Source organism: Spermophilus citellus, assembly GCF_964194105.1.
Source record: "Spermophilus citellus genome assembly, chromosome: 9".
Lineage (NCBI taxonomy): Eukaryota > Metazoa > Chordata > Mammalia > Rodentia > Sciuridae > Spermophilus > Spermophilus citellus.
In genome coordinates this window covers 6,702,096-6,728,847 of record NC_138191.1, presented here as the reverse complement: position 1 = coordinate 6,728,847, position 26,752 = coordinate 6,702,096, and the positions used below count along the sequence as shown (strand labels likewise).

At 36.4% G+C, this 26,752-nt stretch overlaps 1 protein-coding gene and 1 pseudogene across 8 annotated transcripts in view; both read left to right on the top strand.

The window, feature by feature from the left end:
• The window catches only part of GON4L (gon-4 like), an 86,117-nt gene that overhangs the window by 42,654 nt on the left and 16,711 nt on the right, over positions 1-26,752 (top strand). For 5 of the 7 annotated variants that reach the window (XM_081307888.1, XM_081307891.1, XM_081307889.1 and 2 more), the window contains 7 exons: positions 555-656; positions 6,447-6,487; positions 16,960-17,063; positions 19,163-19,361; positions 19,889-19,975; positions 21,103-21,274; positions 23,971-24,115. In XM_081307888.1, coding sequence (XP_081164014.1) covers positions 555-656; positions 6,447-6,487; positions 16,960-17,063; positions 19,163-19,361; positions 19,889-19,975; positions 21,103-21,274; positions 23,971-24,115 — 850 coding nt within the window. Of the gene's footprint in view, positions 1-554; positions 657-6,446; positions 6,488-16,959; positions 17,064-19,162; positions 19,362-19,888; positions 19,976-21,102; positions 21,275-23,970; positions 24,116-26,752 lie in introns of those variants that run through there. The other 2 variants (XM_081307894.1, XM_081307892.1) reach the window with 2 other exon arrangements.
• LOC308656740 (acidic leucine-rich nuclear phosphoprotein 32 family member E-like) lies at positions 6,519-7,639 on the top strand (annotated as a pseudogene). The gene is made up of 2 exons: positions 6,519-6,555; positions 6,794-7,639. The product of its transcript is annotated as an acidic leucine-rich nuclear phosphoprotein 32 family member E-like (transcript).

Below are 26,752 nucleotides of genomic sequence, written 5' to 3'. Positions count from 1 at the left end.
AGGGGCAGAACCTGGCTTATTGGAGAAAGTAGGTGAGATGACAGCTGTAGGAAATGATCTGTGCAGAGGCACTGAGGAGAAAACCAGTTTTTAAAAAGTTAAAAAATGTACATTATTTATTGGAACAGATTCTTAAGGTGTTGAAAATACCAAGATTTTAGATAGTAGAATGAATTGGACATTACTTTCCTGTTTTCATGTATGAATACATGACCAGTGTGACTCCACATCATGTACAACCGCAAGAATGGGAAGTTATACTCCATGTATGTATAATATGTTAAAATATATTCTATTGTCATGTGAAACTAAAAATAATAAAAAATTTAAAAAGAGAAAATACTGGGCTGGGGATGTGGCTCAAGCGGTAGCACGCTCATCTGGCATGCGTGCGGCCCGGGTTCGATCCTCAGCACCACATACAAAGACGTTGTGTCCGCCGAAAACTAAAATAAAATAAATATTTTTTTTTAAAAAAGAGAGAAAATACTAAGATTTTATTGGTAATGAGTTCAGAACTTGGGAATAAATGTATAAAACATTTTTCCCCCTAGATGAAGCCGATGATGATGATGATCCAGAATATAATTTTCTAGAAGATCTTGATGAACCAGATACAGAGGATTTCCGTACTGACCGGGCAGTGAGAATTACCAGTGAGTATGTTTATCAAATCCTAGTTTTGTCTGTTCTGCATCTACCTTTGTTTATTTTGTAGATTTTTGTTGGTGAAATTTGCAGCATGTTTAAGTTAAGACATTTAAGTTTCCTCTACTGCTTATTTCTGTAATTCTTTAAATTTAGGTATATGTTCAGAATGCAGTATTTTATTTTTATATCCCATAGTGATGCATTGAGTTCTTATTATTTGGCAAAGATTGTAGTTGGGATACCAAGAAAAATTTGAGCAGTCCCTGCCCTGTGAGAGACTAGTCAAGGGAAAGAATTTCAGTATAACATGATAGGTGCCAAACAGGTTGAGTGTAAAGTACACTTGGTCACCTAAAGAGATTGTCATCTCCTAGAGTATGGTATGGAATAGGGTAGGAGGCTTAGGAAAGGATTCACAAGATGAGATGTTTTAGCCAAGCTTTCAAGAAGGTATGAGAGATTTTTGATGATTGGGAACAGAGAGGGATAATGCAAACACAAGAGCATCTGCAAACCACAAAATTATCAAGCATCAAAAAAATGTGTTTAGAAAATATCTAATTAGGTGGAGTTGTGTGAGAGGTGGTACTAAACATAAGTAGTGTTCAGATCATGGGGAAGTTTTAAGTAGAAAATCAATAGAAACTGAGTTGGATTTTAGAAAGATTAAACTGGTATTTGATTTAATACTAGTTTAATGTATTTGATGGGTAAAATTAATATATTAAACTAGTCTGAGGACATAGGCCCAGATAAATTCCATGGCATACCACTTTTGCCACAACCTGCTGCAAGACAGTAGTATATAAAACAATCTTGATAACTTTGAGTAATTTGTTTAAAAAATTGTATCATTGGCTAGTGTTCCAGTCATGGAAAATTTATATTTCAGAAATCATTTATTTTTACTTGGAAGGCTGAGGTGGAAGATCACTTGAGTTTAGGACTTGGAGTCAAGTCTGGGCAACATAGTGAGACCCTGTATCCAAAAAAAAAAAAAAAAAAACCATTGATTTTTACAAAGGGTCTACATGACCCTGTGCTGGAGTAATATGTACAATGTGGAGAAAGCAAGGTCTTACCTTTTGACCAAGTTGTACAGAGATTTTTTTTTTTAGGCCTCCAAAAATATTTACTGTGTGTCTAAATAATGCAATATATTTCCTACAGAATACCATCTCCTTTATGAAGGTCTTCTATTTATTTTGATAAATTATCCAAATTATCTATTGTAGCAATTAAGTTTAGAGGAGTAGGACTTAGTGGCACACAACTGAATTCCCAGGAACTCTGGAGCCTGAGGCAAGAGGATTGCAAGTTTGAGCCTGGCCAATTGAGTGAGACCATGTCTCAAAATAAAAAGGGCTGGGGAGGGTTGTGGTTGTGGCTCAGTGGTGGAGCACTTGCCTAGCACATGTGAGGCCCTGGGTTTGATCCTCACCACCACATAAAAATAATAAAATAATAAAGGTATTGTGTCCATCTACAACTAAAAAAAAAACAAAAGGCTGGGGATGTAACTCAGTGGTAGAATGCTTGCCTAAACATGTGGGGAGTCTCTGGATTCAATCTCTTGTACTGCACGGGGAAAAAGAGTTAGAGGAAGCATTGGAAAGAAAGCACCAGAAGTTAAAGAGGATGCGTGGAATGAGAAGGCTGGAGGATTTAGGCTTTGAGAAAACATCGAAGGAGGGACTAGGAAACCACAAGAAAATGTAGTGTCTTAGAAGACAAGGAAAGAATCTTTTTAAAAGGAGGAGCTTGTCTGTAGTGTCATTTTCAGGTAAGGAAATTTTCTGCTTCAAGCAGAAAAGCAGGCTATCTTTTTTCTGTTCATCCGTCAGCTGGAACATACTTGTTTTCCCTTTTTGTTTATCTACTGTTATTTCTGGTTACATATAATTTCTTAGCGACACTCTCTTTAATTAGAATTGATCATCTTGCTTTGCACTCTCATACCATTTTTTAATATTTTTTTTATATACTCATTGCTCTGATAATTTCTTATTTAGCATCTCTCTTTTTCTCCTGGACTGGGAGCTTCTCCAGGGCTTTGTGTTATTTACTGCTGTAAAGTCAACGTTTAGCACAGTGCTGGCAATATTTGCCAATTAAGTAAATAACTTTTTTGAGATGCCTGAATGAAGAGCCATCTTTCTAGTGAGAGTTCTGTGAAAACTAGGGTAAAATATAAATTTTCTTCCTACTCCTTGTCATAAAACAAATGTGACATTGTGATATTATTCAATTATAATCCCTTCAACAGAATTTATCCTTGTATGGGTGACTAAAATGAAAAAAATAATAAAAAAGCATAAAATCATACTTTAAAAGTTCTGTGGGGTCATATTTTTTTTCCCACTTGAGAATTTGTTTATAATTTCTGTGATATGACCTTTTTGTCTCTGTATATCTTCAGTGAGAGGGAGTGCATCATTCTGCAAATACAGTGTGTTCTAGTCTGAACAACTGCTCAATTAACATTTCCATATTCTTCTTGTTTGTTCTTTATGTTTTTTTTTGTTTGTTTGTTTTTGAGAGAGAGAGAGAATTTTAATATTTATTTTTTAGTTTTCGGCGGACACAACATCTTTTTTTGTATGTGGTGCTGAGGATCAAACCCGGGCCGCATGCATGCCAGGCGAGCACGCTACCACTTGAGCCACATCCCCAGCCCCGGGAAACCTTTTTTTTTTTAAATATTTTTAGGGGCTGGGAATGTGGCTGAGGCGGTAGCGCGCTCGCCTTGCATGCGTGCGGCCCGGGTTCGATCCTCAGCACCACATACCAACAAAGATGTTGTGTCCGCCGAAAACTAAAAAATAAATATTAAAAAAAATTCTTTCTCTCCTCCCCCTCTCTCTCTCTTAAAAAAAAAAAGGATTTTCTTTAAAAAAATATTTTTAGGGTTGGGAATGTGGCTCAGGCGGCATGCGTGCGGCCCGGGTTCGATCCTCAGCACCACATACAAACAAAGATGTTGTGTCCACCAAGAACTAAAAAATAAAATATTTAAAAAAATAAAAAAATATTTTTAGTTGTAGATTAACACAATATCTTTTATTTTTTTATTTTTTAAAAAATTAACTTATTTTAATTGTGTATTTATATATTTATTTTTATGTAATGCTGAGGGACGAATCCAGTGCCTCACCCATACAAGGCAAGCGCTGAGCTACAACTCCAGCCCTGGGGGAAACTTTGAATATGCATTTGTTTTATCATGCAGCTCTCCATTTCTCTCTGTTCATCTATGAATTCATCTTTTAAAAAATGCATTTAGGGCTGGGGTTGTGGCTCAGTGGCAGAGCACTTGCCTTGCATATGTGATGCACTGGGTTCGATCCTCAGCACCACATAAAAATGAATAAACGAAATAAAGATATTGCATCCATCTGTAACTAAAAAAAAAAAAAAAAATGCATTTAAGAGTGAGTTATATTTTGATTTCAAGCACTTCTCCAGCCGAATGTGGTGATGCACCCCTGTAGTCCCAGTGACTCAGGCTGAGGCTTGAGGTTCGCAAGTTCGAGGCCAGCCTCAGCAACTTAATGAGGCCCTAAGCAACTCAAGTGAAACCCTGTCTCAATATAAAAAAAGCAAAAATAAAAAGGACTGGGATATGGCTTGATGGTAAAGCGCCTCTGGGTTCAATCCCCAGTACCAAATAAGAAAAATAAAATAAAAAAAAAACTTCTCTTTGCATATCATGAACTAGAGCTCAGTATTTGTTTGTGACTTCTCATTTATGAAAATTTATATACAACGTATTACACATTTCTGAAGTATACCATTTAATGAATTTTGACATACCTTTATTTGTGTAACTCATATTCCTATCAGGACATAGAATCATCACTGTAGAAAGTTCCCTCATGCCCCTTCCAAGTCAGTCATTTCCCCTCCCCCGCCTCCCCCCCTTTCTGTTTTTTTTTTTTAATCACAAATAAGAATTGTCTATTTCAGAACTTCATATAAATGAAATCATATTATATGCGCTCTAGGTGTGAGGCTTCTTTTACTTAGTATATTTTTAAGAATCCTTCATAGCATATGTCATTAGTTTGTCCCCTTTTACTGAATTTCATGTATATATACAACAGTTTACAGAATTTTAGAGAATTTCATGTATATATACAACAGTTTGTCTACTTTTGTGTTACTGGGCATGTGGATTCTTTTCAGTTTTTGGCTATCATTAATATATTCTGCTCAACTTTCTTGTGTTGGTTTCTGTGCTTATATGTTTAATTTCTCCTGAGTCAACTCTTTAGATGAGGAATCAGTAAATCCTTGATAGTTATATAACTTAGTTTTGTAAGAAATTTCCAGATCATTTTCCAAAGCAGTTTTCCATTTTATATTATTATTAGGGTTCTAATTGTTCCACATCCTCACCAAGGTGGTTTTTAAAAAATTTTTTTTAACTTTTAAAATGAATTTTAGCTTTTGTTACTTACTATTAAACATTTTTTTTTTTTTAATAAACATTTGGATTTTAACCTTTTCTTTTTTTCCAATCCTAGGAATCAAACCCAGGACCTCATACATGCTAGGGAAGTGCTATACCACAGAACTATATCCCTAGCAGTTTTACACTTTTTTATGCTCTCTGAAGAAGGACTTTTATAGCTCAGAGTCCTCTAGATGTGGTCTAAGGCTCTGCTGTAGTTAGTGATATGCCTGTCTTCTTGCATATGAGCATCATTTTGGTGCAGCTGTATCATACTGACCTTGAAGTAAACTGAAACTTTTAGGTCTTTTTCAGACTAATTGTTTTTAAACCATGTCAACTTTTTATGTACTTAAGAAACTGACTTTTTAAAATCCTAAATGTAGGACTTTAAATTTATCCCCACCCATTCTATTTAGGTGATTTGAGAATACTGATTTTTAAATCTGTGATTAGTTGGATTGGCATTTCCTTCTAGCTTCCTGTTATCTACAGATTTAATAAGAGTGTTTTCTGAATCTTCTAAATCATTGATGTAGTTGCTGAATGGTTTAGATTCAAAGATGCGTCAATTTTGTGACACACTTTTGGAGACTTATGTCTCTCTCTCTCTCTTTTTTTTTTTTTTTTTTTTTTGCATTACTGGGGATTGAACCCAGGAACACTCTGCCACTGAGCTGTATTCCCAGTCATATTTATTTACCTTTCTATCTATCTATGTATTTAATTTTTTTGTAGTTGTATATGGACAGCATACATTTTTTTGTTTATTTTTATGTGGTGCTAAGGATCGAAACCATTGCCTCACACTTGCTAGACAAGTACTCTGCTACTGAGCTATAGCCCCAGCCCTTATGTATTTTTGATTTTGAGACAGAGTCTCACCAGGTTGCCCAGACTGTCCTTAAACTTGTGATCTTCCTGCCTCAGTTTCCCCAGTATCCTGGATTATAGGTATTCTGGGATTACAGGTATATATACCGGGCCCTGTAAGACTTGCTTCTTGAGTCCAGTCAGTGCTGTATAATTAAACAGGCCAACCAACTATGAATGTATCTAATTGTAAAATCATTTAGGTCAGATTTTCTGATGTCTTCTCACTAAAATTTAAGCTTCATGAAAGGAGAACTTTCTCTTTCATTCTCTTCTGTATCCCAAATACCTTGAACGGGTAGTATAGTTGTTGTTCCATAAGTGTTTTTGATTTGAATGAATGAAGGATAGAGATGAGGATTTTGTTAGATGCTTTGTGGGAAACAGCATCCATTGTCTCCATAGATATTCCCTTACTGCAAAATGAAAATAATTTCTGCCAACAACCTACTTTTTGGCTTTTTCACAGAAAAGGAAGTGAATGAACTGATGGAAGAACTGTTTGAAACTGTGAGTAATGATCCTTGAGTGAGAACATGGGATGGCAAAAGTAGATTCTTGGGAATGTAGAGTAGGGGGTTGGTTGGCACTGCCCTGTCTTGGAGGCTCAGCCATTGAAGGGGAAGGAATGGCTAGTGTGTGTGTGCATGCATGCATGCATGTGTAGATAAGGAGGCGTGGGCGGCTGGAGTCCCAACTCCTTGGCTCCATATGCTAATTCTTTTCTTTGTCCCCCACACCTATCTGGGGGTAGTGTGTGTTTATATTTATGTTTTTTTTTTTTTTCATTGATTTCCAAATGTTTTAAAATTTTAGGGTTGGGGGATAGTGGGAGTGGCAGGAATGGGGAAAGGAGGAGAGTAGCAAGGATTAAAGAACAAAGTGTGGAGGAGGTGGTGGAGTTAGGTCTTGATAATTACCTGTGTCAGTGGGGAAATTGAGGGCCTGGATAACACTTTTAAAGAACTAGATTTTTTGAGTATAGTCAACATGAAATTAAGTTCTCTGGCCCAACTTATCAGCTTATCTAAACTTTGAAAGTTGGAACTTACTGACAATTTAATTTCTGGAGGCTTGGAAGTCCTGGCAGAACCATGTCCAAATCTTATCTACCTCAGTCTGAATGGAAATAAAATCAAACATCTCAGTATAGTAGAAGCTCTGCAAAACATTAAAAATTTGAGGAGTTTTGACTTGTTTAACCCTGAGATGACAAACCTAGAAAATTATAAAGTATTTTTGAATTGCTGCAATAAGTTACATGCTCAGATAGAGTTGGTCAGGAGGGTGACAAAGGACCAGACTCAGAAGAGGAAGATGAATAGGATGGAGATGAAGAAGATGAAGCTGGTTCATCTGAAGAGTATGAGAAAGAAGAGGAAGATAAGGAGGAGGATGAAGATGTAGCAGAGCCCGAATTGGGAGAGAGAGAAGAGGAAGTGAACTTATTGTATTTAATGAAGGAATTCAGGATGGAGATGATGATGATTATTTTGAAGAAGGAGAAGAAGAAGAAGGTCTTTTGGGGAAGAAGAAGAAATGAGATATTAAAGATAATAGATCGGGAACTGGAGTTGTAGCTCAGTGGTAGAGTGCTTGCCTAACATATGAGGCACTGGGTTTGATCCTCAGCACCACATAAAACTAACTAAATAAAATAAAGGTATGTGTCCATCTACAACTAAAAACAACAACAAAAAAAAAAAGAAAAGAAAAGGAAAAAAGAGGGCTGGGGATGAGGCTCAAGCGGTAGCGTGCTTGCCTGGCATGCGCAAGACACTGGGTTCGATCCTCAGCATCACATAAAAATAAAATAAAGATGTTGTGTCCACTGAAAACTAAAAAATAAGTATTAAAAAATTCTCTCTTTAAAAAAAAAAGGAAAAGAAAAGATGATGGACAGGAAAAGGTAACTAAATCATTCTAAGACCAAATTCCCTAATGTTCCTGGGTGTGCAGCATAGTGGTTACATCTTTATTTTTTCATGTACAACAGCTATTCCTATAGAAGATAATGTGTAATTTGTTATAGAAAAAGTGTGATTTTACTATTTTTGCTTATCATTCCAAGATTCACTAGTCTGTATGTAGAGAAAAATTTTCATCCTTTTCTCATTAAGAAATTCTTCGGGGCTGGGATTGTGGCTCAGTGGTAGAGCACTCGCCTAGCACGTGCAAGGCCCTGGGTTTGTTCCTCAGTACCACATAAAAATAAATAAATAAAGTAAAGGTATTGTGTCCAACTACAACTAAAAAATAAATATTAAAAAAAAAATTCTTGGGTTGGGGCTATGGCTCAGTGGTAGAGCATTTTCCTAGCATATGTGAGGCACTGGGTTTGATTCTCAGCACTGCATATAAATAAGTAAAATAAAGGTGCATTGACAACTAAAAAAAAGTATTTAAAAGACTATACAAGAACTCTAGGACCACATTAAGAGACCAAATTTAAGAATGATTGGAATTGAAGATGGTTGTAAGATGCAGGCCAATGGAATGTATAACCTCTTTAGGGAAATAATAGGAAATTTTTTAAACCTTAAGAATGAGATGGACATCCAGATACAGGAGGCATTAACCCCCATATAGACAAGTTTTAAAAAAAGAACCTCTCCATGACATATAACATGCAGAAATAAGGACAGATTTTTAAAAGCCTCAAGAGAAAAACATCAGGTATCATTTAGACATAAGCCAATCAGAATTACTTCAGATTTCAGCTCAAAATCTAAAACCCTGAAGAGCTTGGAATGATGTTACAAGTCCTGAGGGGGTTATGGTGGGGGGAATGGAATAACTGTCAACCAAGTTTCCTATAGCTAGCAAAGCTATCCTTCAAAATTGTATAAGATCCAGTCATGGTGGTGCATACTTATAATCCCTTCCACTAGGGTGGCTAAGACAAGAGGACCATGAGTTCAAGATTAGCCTAAGCAACTTAGTGAGACCCGGTCTCAAAGGAAAAATACAAGGGATTGGGGATTTGGCTCTGTTGTTAAGCACCCCTGAATACAATCCCCAGTACCAAAATAATAATAATAAATCAAAAATAAATAAAAGCCTTCCAAGATAAGCAGAAACTACTAGGCCAGTACTACAGAACTTAAGAAAAACTTAAGGATTGGATGGCTCAGTGATAGAATGCTTGCCTAGCACATGTGAGGTGCTGGGTTTGATCTTTAGTACCACATAAAAAAAAATTGATAAATAAAATTAAAAAAGGTATTGTGTCCATCTATAACTAAAAAAATGTTAAAAAAATAGTCAATGCAGAAGAAATAAAAATAAACCTAGAACTCAAAAAAGGAGAAATTGCATTTCAAGAGTAACTAAGCAAATGAGAAACAGGACCAAATTAAACATTATCAATAAATCAAAAAGTCAGGAATTAATAAACTTCTCTCTATAATACTATTGAATATAAATAGTCTCACTCTCCAGTTAAATGACATGGGCTGTCATAAGATCCCAGCCAGGCACAGTAGTGTATACCTGTAATCCCAGTAACTTGGGAGGCTGAGACAGAAGGATCATGAGTTCAAAGCCAGCCTCAGCAACTTATCGAGGCCCTAAGCAACCCAGCGAGACCTTGTCTCCAAATATAATATAAAAAAAGGCTAGGGATGTGGCTCAGTGGTTAAGTGCTCCTGGGTTCAATCCTCAGTGCCAAAAACAAAACAAAAGACCCAACTATATATTGTTTGCAAGAGATTCACCTCACAGGCAAAAACAGCCACAGGCTGAAAGTGAAAGGATGGAAATTGATTTTCCATGTGAATGGAGCCCCAGCATAAGCAGTAATAGCTATTCATATCTGATAAGGCAGACTTCAAACCAAAATTAATCAGAAGAGACAAAGAGGGTCACTTTATACTGGCAAAGGGAATAATAAAATATGATATAACAATAAAGGGGCAACTAATTGCAAAAAAGAGACACTACTCAAATTGAAGTGTCAGACCCCAGTATAATAATACTGGATGATTTCAATACTGGGTGATACCTTTCTCACCATTAGATAGGTCTTCCAGATATAAACTCAGTAAAGACTCTGGACCTGAAAAATAGTATTAATCAAATGGACTTAACAGATACCTATAGAATGTTTTATCCAACAGTAACTGAGTATTCTTTCTTCTTAGCAGCTCATGGAACCTTCTCCAAAATAGACCACAATATTCTGGATCACAAAGCAACTCTTAGCAAATCCAAAAAAATTGATATAATTTCTTGTATGTTTTCAGATCATAATAGAATGAAATTGGAAATCAATATGACAAAACATGACAAACTATGTAAATACATGGAGATTGAACAGTACATTTTTGAATTATGAATGGGTAGTAGAAGAAATTGGGGGGGATTAAAAAATTCTTAAACTCAAATGAAAACAGTGATACAATATACAAGAATGTCTGGGACACTATGAAGACAATTCCAAGAGGAAACTTCATAGCTATGAGTGCCTACATGAGAAAGTCAGAATGATCCTAAGTGCAACATACCTAGTGTTGCATATCAAGGTCCTTGGGGGGGAGAAAAATCCAAAACCAGTAGAAAAAAGGAAATATTAAGATCAGAGCTGAAATTACTGAAAATTGAGAATAAAAAAACAAAGTATCATGAAACAATTGAGTCTTTGAAAAAATAAGCATGATTGATAAGCCTCTTAGCTTTACTGACCAAAATAAGAGAGAAGATCTGCTGGGTTTAGTGGTGCATGCCAGTAATCCCAGCGATCAGGAGGGTGAGGCAGGAGAATCACAAGGAAGACCAACCTCAGCAACTTAGTGAGGCCCTACACAACTTAGTGAGATCTTGTACAAAGAAAATAAGAAGGCCTGGGAACGTGTTCAGTGGTAAAGCACTCCCGGGTTTAATCCTTAGTACTATAGAGAGAGGAAGGGGAGAGGGAAAAGAAGAGGAGGAGGAGGAGGAGCTAAATTAATAAAATTAGAGATGAAAAAGAAGAAATCACCACAGACATCACAGATCATTAGGGACTATGTTGAATACAAATCTAGACATATACCATCTGCCAGAATTCAATCTAGAAGATAGAAAACATAGGGAGACTGGTGACTTAATGAGATAGGAGCAGTAATAACAAGACTTCCAACAAAGAAAAACCCAGGACCAGATGGATTCTTGGTTGAATCTTACCAGACTTTGAAAAGACCTAATGCCAATACTCCTCAAATTATTCCATGAAATAGAAAGGGATGTAACACCTCCAAATTCATTATATGAAGCTAGTATCACACTGATATCAAAACCAAACCAAGGATACATCAAAGAAAGAAAATTACAGAATAATATCCATGACAAACTTAGATGTAAAATTTTTTTAATATTAGCAAATTATGTTCAACAACATATCAAAAAGATTGTGTATCATGACCAAGTAGGCTTTATCCTAGACATGCAAGGATGGTTTAACCTATGCAAATCAGTAAATGTAATTCACCACCGCAATAGAGAAAAATCACTTAGGAGAAATGGTCATCTCCATAGATGGAGAGAAGGCCTTTGAAAAATTCAACACCTGTTCATGATTAAACAACAACAACAAAACACTGAAGAAACTAGGAATATAAGGAACTTACCTCAACATTACAAAGGCCATATATGAAAACCAAAGTCAATCTCATAGTAAAGGGAGAAAAACTGAAAGCATTTCCTTTAAAATCTGGAACAAGGCCAGATGTCCACTCTCACCACTCCTATTTAGTATAGTGTTTGAAATTCTAACCATAGCAATTATGCAAGAGAAGGAAATAAAAGGGACAAAAATAATAAATAATAAAGGAAGAAGTCAAATTATCAGTGTTTGCACATGATATGATACTATATTTAGAAGATCCAAAAAACACCAAAAGACTACTAAAGCTAATAAACAAATTCTGCAAAGTAGCATGTTACAAAATCAACATACAAAAATCAATAACTTTCCTATATAACAATGAATCTGCTGTAAAAGAAATCAAGAAAACCGTTCGATTTATAGTAGCCTCAAATTCAAGACAACAACAGCAACAGAAAAGCTTCGAATAAATCTAACCAATGAGGTGAAAGATCTCTACAATGAAAACTATTGAACATTGAAGAAAGGAAGACCTCAGAAGTTGGAAATACCTCCCATGTTCATGGATAGGCAGAATAAATTGTTAAAAATGGCCATACTGTTAAAAGAAGTAAATATTTTCAATGCTGTCCCAATCAAAATACCCATGGTGTTCTTTATAGAACTAGGAAAAACAGTCCTAAAATTTATTTGGAAAAATAAAAGGCCCAGGATCCAGGATAGCCAAAGCAACTAGAGCCAAAGAAGCAATGATGGGGGTATCACGATACTTGACTTACCATAATATGTAAAGAGTAGTCTTGTAAAGAAGTAGATTGTTTTCTTAGAGGTGATCCAGGGATCTTTAGCTTGAAGGCATTGGCTTTTTTTATGGTTAAGTGTATTTGAGTGGTACCCCCCACCCTTCTACACAAATTTAGTTAGAAAATAGAAGTAGAATAATAAAGGTTCTATTCAGCAATAGAGTTTGTGGATTTGGGAGGAGGTTCTAGTCAGTAATATAGTTCATGCATTTTTTTGTGTGTGTGTGGTGCTATAGATTGAATAGTTCATGGATTTTGCAATGATTGATAAGATTTTTTTTTAAAGAAAAATTGCTTATATTAAGTGCAGAGACAGGCAGGTGTGCCCTTTCTTCAGGTTGCAAATCATGACATGCCGATGGTTGTTTATTTCGTTTGTTTTGGGTCTGCATTTTTCTCCTCTTAACAATTTTTTTATGATCACCTTCCCTTTTTTTTTTTTTTTTGAATATTTTTTTTTAGTTGTAGATGGACACAATACCTTTATTTTATTTCTTTTTATGTGGTGCTGAGGAATGAACCCTGCACCTCCCATGTGCAAGTGCTCTTCCACTGAGGCACAACCCCAGCCCAGTCACCTTAAAACCTTCTTGATTCATTCTCCTTTCTCTGTACCAAAAGAATGTTAGGCACTTATGGATACCCAGACAACCTTTAGTCTTATGCCTCTACCACTTTTTCAGACCTGTTTGGGTTTTAAATAAAGTGGAAGAAATTGACAGTTTTCTGAGATAATGAATATTATTATAGGTACAATTTTACGTAGCAAGCTCTCCTTACTGTAAATCTTTTATTATTTTTTTTTTTATTTTTAAGTTGTAGTTGGACACAATATCTTTATTTATTTATTTATCTTTATGTGGTGCTAAGGATTGAACCCAGGGACTCATACATGCTCTACTGGGCCACAACACCGCCCTGTAAATCTTTCTTTCTTTCTTTCTTTTTTTTTTAATATTTATTTTTCAGCTTTCAGTGGACACAATATCTTTATTTTATGTGGTGCTGAGGATCGAACCCAGTGCCCCGCGCATGCCAGGCGAGCGCGTTACCACTTGAGCCACATCCACAGCCCTGTAAATCTTTCTTGACTGACAACATGTAAGACTGAATTAGTAGGAAAAAGAAAAGCAGGGGAGGCTTTGGAAGCACCAGCAGTGTTTCTCAATAGTCAGAATGATTGCCTGTTGATAATTAATGAGATGTTCAAATCATAAATCATATATATATATATATATATATATATATATATATATATATATATACACACACACACACACACACACACACACATTTTTTGTTTTTACAAGGGATTGAAATCAGGGGCACTTAACCACTGAGACATATTCTTAGCCTTTTTTTAGATTTTAGACAAGGTCTTGCTAAGTTACTTAGCACCTCACCAAGTTGTTGAGGCTGGCTTTGAATACAGGATCTTCCTGCCTCAGCCTTACAAGCTGCTGGCATTACAGCCATGCATTACCACATCTGGTTTCAAATCATATTTTTAAGTTGGCTTCACCAATGATATGGATACGAACCCTGCACACTACTTATAATTTTTGAATAGAACCATTAGTTATTATTATTATTGGTTTAAAGCATTACCAGGTACAGCATTTAATTGGAATATAATAGATGTTGGAAAACTATTTGGGGCTAAATATTAAAATTCAGATATATTTTAAGCAAATGTCCATTAAAAATAGAAAAAAATATTTGGCCTAAGGGTAAGTGTATGCTTCCTTACATGGCTACTATAAAATATAATGAATAGAGGCTAGGGCTGTAGCTCAGTGGTAGAATGCTTGCCTAGCGTGCGTGAGGTACTAGGTTTGATCCCTAGCACCACATAAAAAAAAAAAAAAAATAAAGGTATTGTGTCCATTTACAACTAAAAACATTTAAGAAAATGAAATATAATAAGTAGATAAGTACTTTTCCCTTCTTGTCATGCCAGCTCCATGTTTAAGATAAGTGCTTACTCTTGACTATCTAAAGTTTTTTGTCTTTAAATATTTGTAAGTTTCTTTAAAATATGTTTTTTAGTTGTAGATGGACACGATTTATTATATTTTATTAATTTATTAGATATTTTTTTAGTTGTAGGTGGACACAATACCTTTTTATTTTATTTATGTGGTGCTGAACATCGAACCCAGGGCCTCACACATGCAAGATGAGTGCTCTACCACCGAGCCCCAGCCCCAGCCCCTTATTTATTTATTTATATGTGGTGCTAAGAATTGAACCCAGTGCCTCACACATGCCAGACAAGTGCACTATCACTGAGTCACAACCCCGGCCCAAGTATTTATAAGTTTTTAAAAAGTTAGTGCCAGGCAGGGTGGCACATGCCTGTAGTTCCAGTGACTGGGGAAGCTGAAGCAGGAAGATCGCGAGCAACTTAGTGAGGCCCTGAGCAACTTAGTGAGACCCTGTATCAAACAACAACAAACTGTGAGTGTAGTTCAGTGGCAAAGAATCCTTGGCTTCCATACCCAGTACCAAAAAAAAAAAAAAAAAGCAAATTATTTGAAGTTATAATTCTGTACTGGAACATATTTAAAATACTTAGTATGGTACTGCTGCTGCTTATTTTTTAGTTTAAAATGTAGGGTTTGGTATTTTAAAATAAAATTTATTAGATTATTTGTGGAGAAACTAAAACAATTGTACAATTGACTGAAAGAAGACATTTGGGATAAATTTTATGGAAGGATTGGAAACTACAAAAAGCTAACATTTTGCTCCTAATTTTAACAATTGAAATGCCCTGTTTTTTTTTTTGTTGTTGTTGTTTGTTTGTTTGTTTTTTAATTTTTTGGGGGGTGTAGGTGGACACAATACCTTTATTTTATTTATTTTTATATGGTGCTGAGGATCAAACCCAGTGCCCTGCATGTGCTAGGCGAGCGCTCTACCACTGAGCCACAACCCCAGCCCCAAAATGCCCTGTTTTAATCTCAAAGATTCTCATTACATGCTGTGCCATATTATAAAATACCTATTTATTTATCTATTTATTTATTTTTGTACCAGGGATTGAACTCAGGGCACTCAGCCACTGAGCCACATCCCAGCCCTGTTTTGTATTTTATTTAGAGATAGGTTCTCACTGAGTTGCCTAGTACCTTACCATCGCTGAGGGTGACATTGAACTCGAAATCCTCCTGTCTCGCTGGGATTACAAGCATGTGCCAACGCACTGGGTAAAATACTTATTTTAAAATGAAATGTATATATTGATTTTTTTTAACAAACATCCTATTGTCCAATCAAAATTAAGGGCTTTTTGATTTTAAAACAAATCTTCCACATATACAGCCTATTTAGTTTTGTGGGTGGTGTTTTCTTTTTCTTCCATATTTTTTTATTGGTGCATTATAGTTGTACATAATGATGGGGATTTGTCATTATGTATTTGCACATGTACACAATTTAACAATAGAGTTTGGCCAGTATCACTCCCCAGCACTTAACCTGCTCCTTCCCTGTGGTTGGTATTTTCATGTAAATGACTAGTGGTCCCATTTTAATGCTCTTTGCAGTATGGATGTGGTATGTTAAGCTCCTTAAGAATCTTCCTTTTAGGGCTGGGGTTGTGGCTCACTTGTAGAGTGCTTACCTAGCACATGTGAGGCACTGGGTTTGATCCCAGAACCACATTAAAAACACACACACACACACACACAAAAAAAAAAAAAAAAACCCACAAAACTAAATAAAATAAAGGTATTGTGTCCATCTACAACTAAAAATTTTTAAAAAAGAATCTCCCTTTTAAAACTTCAAAGTTAATACTTTTGTGCAACTGTGTTTTTTAATAAACCTATGACTGTTAAAAACAAAAAAAGCAGTATTCCTGATCATTCTTTTATTGTTTCTGATTCTGCCTTGTTTTTTTCTGTGACTGCTATAATTTAAAGTCTTTGAAACTGAATTGCTTCAAATAAATTGAAAATTTGTTATAATGGGGAAAAAAGAAAAAGAAAGGAAAGTAGATTCTCTAGCAAGCTTTGACCTTTGGTCTTTGGAATTCTTTCTCCAAAAGGATGGTCTGCCTGAGTAATTCCCCTGTTAGTCCATCCAGAAATAAATACTATGGTGAGAACATTTTACTAACTAGGAAATTCTTGATTTTTCATATGTAGTTTATTCCTAGTGAGATTTTCCTTACAAATTTTTGATGTCCTCTCCAACTATCATTTTGTGTTCCCTTAAAGATTATAGTTTAAATACTCGAGCAGAAATACTTAACCTTTTCATAAATTTGTCTCATGAAAGATATTTCTGTGTAAAAGATTGATGATTCTGAGTTACATATTTGCTAGTCTTTCTTATGCCCTTGAGGTTTGTAGGACCCCTGTGTGTCAGGGTTGAGACAGATTATTCTCCTGAGGCAGCTGACAACACATCTGTTTTCTTGAGAAAGCTGATTTTACCCGTGACTGTATCCCAATGTCTTTTCCTCCACCTTTGGTCATTCTTATCTTGGTGGATCTTTCTTATTAATTTTCACTTAATCATGTAACTGCTGGAGTGACTTAAATAGGCCCATTTCCCGGGAAAACTTAATTTTTCTTTGCCCATAGTTTCAAGATGAGATGGGATTCTCCAACATGGAAGATGATGGCCCAGAGGAGGAAGAACGAGTGGCTGAGTCTCGTCCTAACTTCAATACCCCTCAAGCCCTACGGTAGGCTAGCCAAGGACCTTGAGGCTTAAGAGTGGAGAAAAAGTCTGTTTCTGAAAAAGTTTTTAGAAAATTACAATTAACAGTTTCCCCATCTTCAACTACCACATGTTACTTTTATAAGCATGCAGAGTCCTATGGGAAATTAGGTGTGAAGTAAAAAGTCTCCTTGTTATGGGGCAGTGCAGCTACAGTGCAAGCTGTATCTGTTTGGGAAGGGAGAGAAAACAGTAGCTGGCATTCAGAGCAACCTTTCCAGGTGAGTGGTACTGGAGAGGTGTGAAGGACTCTGTGTGGCCAGCCACAGAAATTATCCTAAATTATAATATTCAGTGTGTCCCTTTTGTTTTCTTTATTTGCCATTAATATCTAGTAGATGTTATTAAAAATTATTAGTCACCTACACATTGATTGAGCAAACCATGAAGCACTTGCAATAATGTCCTAGGAGCCTGAAACACATGTATTGACCTTTTCACATGAAGTTGGTGTTTCTTTTTTCTTTTCGGAACAGAGGTGCTTTTAAACTTTGAAGCAGGGTATCTTTAAGTTGCTTGAGGGTCTTGCTAAGTTGCCGAGCCTGGTCTTGCACTTGCCAGTCGTCCTCCCTCAGCCTCCTGGGTCTCTGGGATTGTAGGCATGTGCTATTGTGCCCAGTGAAGTTGGCATTTCTTAAACCCAGAAAATAATTTTGTAATAGTTTTGAATCTATACTTTAATCTATTGTTATCCATTGTGAGTAGCAGCATACAGTTATTAGGTGGATGGCTAAAGGCTAGGATGCAGTGTGTACCATGGGTGGAGCACAGCAAAAGCTAGCAGACCTCTCATTTGTCCAGTGTTGGTTTGTTTTTTGGTACCAGGGATTGAACTCAGGGGCACTTGACCACTTAGGCACATCCCCAGCCCTGTTTTGTATTTTATTTAGAGACGGGATCTCACTGAGTTGCTTAGTGCCTTCCCATTGCTGAGGCTGGCTTTGAACTCAGGATTCTCCTTTGTCAGCCTCCCAGGCCCTGGGATTATAGGCATGCACCACTATGCCAGCTGTCCTGTGTTTTTTTTTTTTTTTAATTTATTATTTTTTAAAAAAACATTTTGGTTGTTGTAAATGGACAGATCACCTTTATTTTATTTGTATGTGATACTAAAGATGGAACCCAGAGCCTTACACGTGAGAGGCAAGTGCTCTGCCACTGAGCTATAGACCCAGCCCTTTAATTTATTTTTTAGTTGTAATGGACACAATATCTTTATTTATTTTTATGTGGTGCTGAGGATTGAACCCATTGCCTCACATGTGTGAAGCAAGTTCTCTACCACTGAGTTATAGCCCCAGCCCCTGTCCTGTGGTTTCACTTAACAATATTACCTTAGTAAAAAGCCTGGGATTCCTCTGAAAGCTACGCCTTCATAAACATTTCAATTTAGTGGAAGAGACAAGATATAGTAATCAGTATATAAAATCATATGTTTTAATAATATTCTTTCTACTTTATTTAAGAAGGGCTTTGACTTTTTAAGAAGGGAAGGCTAGGAAGCCTTATGGAGAGGTACATGGGAGAAGCTAGACCTAAGATGGAGTAGTAGGTAAATTAGAGAACAAATGCTGTTCATTTGGAAGATTCTGTATCACTGTTAGAACAAGTCACAGAGTAATATGGATGTGTCAGTATAATGCAAGAATAATGAGTGACCACAGCCTCTTTGCTGTTTTGTTGTTCCTATTTTTCTTTCCTTGCTTGTTTAATTTCCTCTCCATTTGTATACTACTTAGAGGAGTAATTGTAGAAAAATATGATGGGGACACAATTCATAATCATTTTATTTATTTAGAAAGTTTTATACATGTGGTGCTGGAGATCAAACCCAGAGCTTCAACCATGCTAGGCAAGCTGTCTGTCACCGAGCTGTATTCCCAACCCCAGAATCATCTTACTGTATCTGTGTAACAGTATTGGGAGTTTGATGTCTAAAGTGGGATTTGAGGATTAGCAGTAAGTAGACATTTTCCAGGTTGTTTTAGCATACTATTAGGAGGAACTGAATGTTTTGATGACCTAGAGAAATATTTAAATAAATCATCTCCCTTTTGGGGATAGTTTTGAGGAACCACTGGCCAACCTGCTAAATGAACAACATCGGACAGTGAAGGAGCTACTTGAACAACTGAAGATGAAGAAATCTTCAGCCAAACAGCAACAAGAGGTGGAGAGGCTTAAGCCTCAGAGTGAGAAAGTTCATCAGACTCTGATTCTAGACTCTGCACAAAGGAAGAGACTCCAACAGCAGATGCAGCAGGTAACACTCTTCTTGGTCATGTGATTTTTGGATTATCTCATGGTCTGACACTGAAGCCCCAAATGAGCAACACTGTAAAAGTCAGAGATGGCCGTCTTACTACCCATTGAAACTGGGGAGCATCTCATCTTCACATCACTTAGGATTTTGGTGAGATCCTCATGTTCATTCCTAGATGGCTCAGGCGAGAATGAACATAAGGATCCTGATAATATTCAGAACTGGAGATTACAAAGAATCTTTAAACCATTCTGAAATTTAATAGCCTTCAATATCAGACATTGTTTTTTCTTCTTCTTTCTGATCTTAGTCCCTCTGGTTTGAGGTTAAATTTTCTCTGGTTCTATCATTTTGCTCAAGGGAATATGTCTGAGAAATTCATGCCAAGATCCTGCATTGTTCTTCATATTTTCTCCAGAAAGCAAAATATGTGTGATAAATTTGCAACATCTTGGTAAGGTCTCCTTGTGTTCCTGAAATGGTAACATCATAACATGTCAATGTTTTATTTTCTTTTCCCTCCCCAGCATGTTCAGCTTTTGACCCAAATCCACCTTCTCGCTATCTCCAACCCCAACCTCAGTTTGGAGGCCAGTACCACCAGGATATTTCTTGTAAGGTTCCAGATATTTCTAACTCTAAAGAATTGAGTGTAAAATTAGCTTGGCAAGTCATTTCTCATGTTATTCACTGATTATAATCTACATTTGTTCTTCTTTTCTGCATGTCTTTGGTTGCTATTCCTACTCTGTCCTGCAGCTTCCTATTTGCTTACAGAACATAAGCCATTGATTCCAGGGAAATGATAGATGTGTATTCAATTTTCTTAATGTGTATTCAATTTCCTTATCTTTGGATCTATCCTGACTTCTTATTTATTTAGATACTGATATATTTATAGATGTTGAAATAATTGTTCATTTGTTAGGCTCAATATCAGTGCTTTATATATAGAATTAATTTTGCTTGTGATACTTTAAAGTATTTTGGGGAAATTTTCTGAAATTTTGGATAGATAATGATGATATTCTCTGCTCCTAGGATAAACCTCTTTGGGATTTGAGTAGTATATTTGCTAGTGCTCCAAGGTCCCTTGGTGGTCCAGCAGGGTACATTCACCTCTGTGTTCAGAAGATCATGAGGAGAATTTTTTTTTTTTTTAGGTGATACTCGGAGAAACCAAAAGATTTAAAAAAATAAATAAAAATAATGACCTTTAATTTTAAGAGTTTTAATTCTACCTTGGTAATTAGACCATATATTGACAAGTCCGCTGAACATATAATCTGAGAATAAAACATGAACAAATCAAGTATTTGTTACACAATCCCTTAATATCCGAGAATTCAGCAAAAGAGAAGTCTTTTGGCACATGCCTGTCATCCCAGTGGCTTGGGAGGCTTAGGCTGGAGGATTGTGAGTTCAAAGCTATCCTCAGCAATTTAGGAAGGTCCTAATCAACTAAGACTCTGACTCTAAATTAAAAACAAAAAATGGGTGGGATGGCCTGGAGATGTAGCTCAGTGGTTAAGTGCCCTTGGTTTCAATCCCAGGTACCAAAAAAAAAAAAAAAAAGAGAGAGAGAATTCTTCATGGAATAATATTAATTATGAAAGAGTTTATAATTTCTACCTGTTTTTATTCTGAAGTAGGAGGGACAGTTTATCATTCAAAGGCCAAGGGCTGCTGGTATTAATTGTCAGGAATTTCTTATATTCTTCTTTATGTTCTGTTTTCCCAGAAAGAGCTGGGAACCTTTGCTCAAAGCTCCATTGCCCTTCATCATCAGTTCAACCCCAAGTTTCAGACCTTGTTTCAACCCTGTAACTTAATGGGAGCTATGCAGCTCATTGAAGACTTCAACACACATGTCAGCATTGACTGGAGCCCTCGTAAAACTGTCAAGAAGACTGGTAGGAGACAAATATGTCAACTTCAAGTTTTTATTTGCAACAAAAGATGGGAGCCTTAAATAATTTCCTAGGGATAATTTCCTAGGAGGGAGGACACAGAACACAGAATACATATAATTTCTTTCTTTTCTCTTTTATCCTTCCTTTGCAGTCTATCTGTATTGTAGAGTTACATAAGATTTGTGCTTTGATAAGGCATGGAGTCAGTGGACAGAATACGAGTAGAGATGTGGGACTCTGCTAATAAGTGGACTTGAATGATATGTAGGTATTAGTTATCCCGTCTAGAAAATTAGGGTCTGGTAAAGATGTAAGTCAAGTGGTGAAATTTGTCCATGTTAAGATTTTTATTTTCTTCCTCATAAGACCATATTATTTTATTTCCCATAATGATTATAGAAAGAAGGTAATATCCTCATTTTGAATGAAATGCTGATAGGGCAGTTAGATCCCAAGTTAGAGATGTTGTACATTTGCCATGATCAATATATTGAAGAAATTTTCAGGTTTAGTTTCTATCTTGTGTAGGTTTAAATTTTTTTTTTTTTTTTTTTTTTTTTTTTTTTTTTATTGGTTGTTCACAACATTACAAAGCTCTTGACATACATAACATACTTCATACATTGGACTGAAGTGGGTTATGAACCCCCAATTTTACCCCAAATGCAGATTGCAGAGTCACATCGGTTACACTTCCACAATTTTACATAATGTCCTATGGTTTAAAATTTTTTAAGAAAATATTTTCTTTGTTCCCTAACACCAAATATTTGCTTCTTATTTGTTTTCTGATTTAGCAAATTATTTGTGTGTTGTTGTGGATTTGGGGTTGTGTATGGATTTGATTTTAAATCCCCATCTTGCTGGGTGTGGTGGCACATACCTGTAATCCCAGTGACTTGGAAGGCTGAAGCAGGAGAACTCCAAGTTCAAGGCCTGGTTAAGGAATTTAGTGAGGCACTGTCTCAAAAAAAAAAAAAAAATGAAAATAAAATAAATATATCCATGAGTTTTATAGTAACTGAATATAGTTAAATTTAAATATGGCACTGATGCCAACCTGCTTTCATAGCTGTATTTTGGTAATGAAAACTTGACTAAATACCAAACATAGTAATAATTTTTACACCTAGTGTTCTGTGTTTTTATTGGTGATTTAAAAATAACAGTTTTGGGGCTGGGCGTGTGGCTCAAGCGGTAGCGCGCTCGACTGGCATGCGTGCGGCCTGGGTTCGATCCTCAGCACCACATACAAACAAAGATGTTGTGTCAGCCGAAAACTAAAAAAAAATATATATATATTAAAAAAAATTCTCTCTCTCTCTCTCTCTCTCTCTCTCTCAAAAAAAAATTTTAAAAAAATAAAAAATAAATAAAAATAACAGTTTTGGAAGAAGTATTGAAAAGGGATAATCAACCTCTCCTTCTGTAGTTGGTGGTGAGATTAGACCCCTTGGCTGTAGCTGTAGCTGTTTGCTACAAGTGGTACCCTCACCATAGTGACTGGTCTCAGCCGACAGTACAGATTCTTGGGTGTTGGCGAGTTGGACCTGTGTTCCAGTTCTCTAGCATCACAGCAAACCCAGGCCACCTGCCAATGACTTTTAGGTTTTTGTCTCATGAATTCAAAGAGTGAAACCATGGACAGTTGAGGGTGGGAGTGAAAGAGTAGGATTTATTCCAGCAAGAAGAGAAACAGAGGTCTTGCCAGGCGAGAGGGGACCTGATAGCAGGTTTCCATCCAGGTGTGCTAGTCTAGGGGTTAATATAGCTAGCAGGTAGGGTCATTGATTACTGTCTAGTGCTAAATAGGTATTTTTATTTGATAAAAATAAAAGTTATAAACAGCTATTAGAAGAGTGCTAATTAAGGCTGTTGATTTGGCCCATGACCTCCTGATCAGTTGTGTCCTCCTAGCCCTTGAGTCTATAGCCTTCACTCAGGTCTGGCCCATTCTAATTTTCCCACCACTCCAGAACAAAGCAGTCAACTGGAATGTTTGGAATATTTATACAGGTTAATTTTAGGGAGTGACTTTTACATTTAGAAAAGGCTTTATGGGGCTCATTGCCCTGACTGCCTGTTTTATGGTCTAAGTGCAAATATAATAGTTTCTGTCTCTGGAAAGTCAGAGGTACCTGAAATTAAGAGGCTAAGATAGGAAGACAGAAACGAATGAGACGGAATTGTCTCATTCCTTTTATGGTTTTTTTGTTCCCAACTTCAGGAGGAATCTGGGAGAACTTAATGAAAGTTAAGTAAGAATCAAATAAAAATAAAATTTGGAATACCAGATTTGTGAGGGAGATAAAAGAAGTTGGAATCTTATCCTGGAAGAAAGAAAGCATTGTTGAAGGTCTCTTATCTTTCAAGGATTTAAAGGGGGAAGGAGGTAAAATTTTTTTGAGTATCCACTGTGTGCCAGGTATTACTAGATGCTTTGTGTTTATGTTACTTAGTGTGTTAAGTATCCCACATAGGAAAGAATGAATCAACTTTTTATTGACTTTGGGACTTCCCTTAGGTGTATATTAGGTTGAGAAAAACTGGACACATTTTGGTGAGGGAAGGAGGGTGGGAGGGGACCAAGTCAGATAAGGGCAGCTCTACCTAAATACAAACATGCATTCATAAGCTTTTTTGAAGTCCTCTTTAGTCCTAGAATTCTATTTATCGCAGGTGTTTTTTTCTTATAGCCTGTGAATTGCCCTGTCTGCCCAAGCAAGTGGCCTGGGTCCTGGCCACAAGTAAGGTTTTCATGTATCCAGAGCTACTTCCAGTATGTTCCTTGAAGGCAAAGAATCCTCAGGATAAGATCATCTTCACCAAGGCTGAGGACAAGTAAGTGTTTACTGTGGGGCTTCAGAAGAGCCAACTATTTTAAGAAGGCAGTTCCTCTTCAGGTGGTTAGGGGAAATAAAACATGTATAATAAATAAGTCAGGGACACAAAAACAAAAAGAAAAGCAGTGTAGTGGATTGAGTTCTGTAGTGTGTACTTGTTCAAGCAGTGCTAAATACTGCTGATTTGAAATGTTTAAGAATCATTGTTTTATCTTTTACTTACCATAAGACCATCCTTGAAATACTATGCAAGGAAGCTGGGGATGTAGCTCAGGTGGTAGAGTGCTTGCCCTGCGTGCACAAAGCCCTGGGTTCCATCCCCAGCACCAAAAGAAAAAAAAAATTCAGACTTTTCATTTGACACAAATTGGTGTGAATATACTATGTATATAACCAGAGATATGAAAAATTGTGCTGTATATATGTAATAAGAATTGTAATACGTTCCACTGTCATATATAAATAAAAAAATACTATGCAAGGAAAAGCTTTGATGAGAAAGTTTTTATTCTCATACCACCCCAAACAATGGTTTGTATTTCTTGTATAACTACTGTCCATTTAAGTAGTTTTGTGCTTTGCTTTAAAAAAAAAAAAAAAAAAAGACTTGATATTGTTTTCCTGTTCTATGAAACATTGTCTTTTTTGAGTGTCTGTATGGTTTTCTTTTAAAACAATATTTAATTGCCCCATTATAATCCTTTCATTGACCACGTTTTCCCTCTTTTTTTTTTTAAATATTTTTTAGTTGTTTATGGACCTTTATTTTATTTATTTTTATGTGGTGCTGAGGATGGAACCCAGTGCCTCACGCATACTAGGCAAGCTGTCTTCCCTGAGCCACAACCCAGCTTTCCCTCCACCTTTTTTATTGTATGTGAGGCTTACTCTAGGATCTTTGTGCATATAGCTTTTAAAAGTCTTTTCTCTCGGGGCTGGGGTTGTAGCTCAGTGGTAGAGTGCTCTCCTTGTATGTGGAGGGCACTGGGTTCCATCCTCAGCAACACATATAAATGAAGGTCTTGTGGCCATCTACAACTAAAAAAAATATTTAAAAAAAAAATATTAATTATGATGGACTATGATGATCATTACTATACAAAGTACATGTATGAAGACACGAACTAGTGTGAATATACTATGTGTACAACCAGAGATATGCAAAAATTGTGCTCTCTCTATATAATAAGAATTGTAATGCATTCTGCTGTCATATATAAATTTAAAAAAAATATATTTTTTAAATCTTTTCTCTCAGACTGGGGTTGTGGCTCAATAGGAGAACGCTTGCCTAGCACATGGAAGGCCCTGGGTTTGATCCTCCGCATCACATAAAAATAATAAAATAATTGGGCTGAGATTGAGGCTCAGTGGCAGAGTGCTTGCCTTGCACATGTGGGGCACTGGGTTCAATCCTCAGCGCCATATAAAAATAAATAAAGATATTAAAAAATTAAAAAGAATAATAAAATAATAAAGGTAATGTGTCCATCTTCAACTAAAGAAAAAAAAAATCTTTTCTCTCTTTCCCTCAGTGCTGGAGATTGAACCAAGGGTTGCTATACACTGAGCTACACAATGCTATATAGTTGTTTATTTTAAGACAGGGTCTTGCCAGATTCCCCAGAATGGCCACACACTTGCAATCCTCCTGCCTCAGCCTCTCAAGTCACTGGGATTACAGGCATATACCACTATATCTGGCATTAAATTATTTTAAGTTCTTTCCTGTCGGTAAATTTTCAATAGTGGAATTATTAAATAAAGTCTGTTATCATGGTTCTTGATATATAAACCAAACTGTCACCCCCATGTAATCATAATCTTGTATGTGATGTTAGGGATCATGTTGTTGATTTAGTTGTCAGTGGCACCCATTATTAATTTTATGTTTGTTTTGTTAGAATAATTCTCTTTCCTTTGTATTCCCTTTGAATTTTCTTTGTATGGTTAATATAAAGCTCATCTAAGTCAGTGGTAGAGTGCTTGCCTAGCATGTGTGAAGCCTTAGGCTCGGTCTTACTACTGAATTTAAAAAAAAAAAAAAGCGTAAAACTCATCATGATCTTATATTTATTAATGATTTTTTTCTGTTTTAAAAATGTTTCCCAGAGCTGGGAGTGGTGGCACATGCCTGTAATCCCAGTGGCTTGGAGGCTGAGGCAGGAGGATCATGAGTTCAAAGTCGTCTTAGCAAAGGCCAGGTGATAAGCAATTCAGTGAGACTCAGTCTCTAAATAAAATACAGAATAGAGCTGCAGATGTGGCTCAGTGGTCAAGTGCCCCTGAGTGCAATCCCTGGTAACTTCCTAAAAAAGTTGCCCAGGCTGGACCTAAACTGCTGGGCTCATGTGATCCTCCTTTCTCAACCTTCTGAGTAACTGAGACAGTAGGCCCACACCACTGTGCCTGGCTTATTAATGTTTTATGCATTATTTCTCCTTTTCATACTTACTTGTGAAAACTCCTGTTTGATTCTTTTGCAAAAGCTCTCCACCCCTACTCCCATCCCGCTCTTTTTTTGTGTTACTAGAAATTGATCCCAGCACTTAACACATACCATGCAGGCATTCTACCATTGAGTTTATTGTTTTTTTTTTGGGGGGGGGGTACCAGGGATTGAACTCAGGGGCAT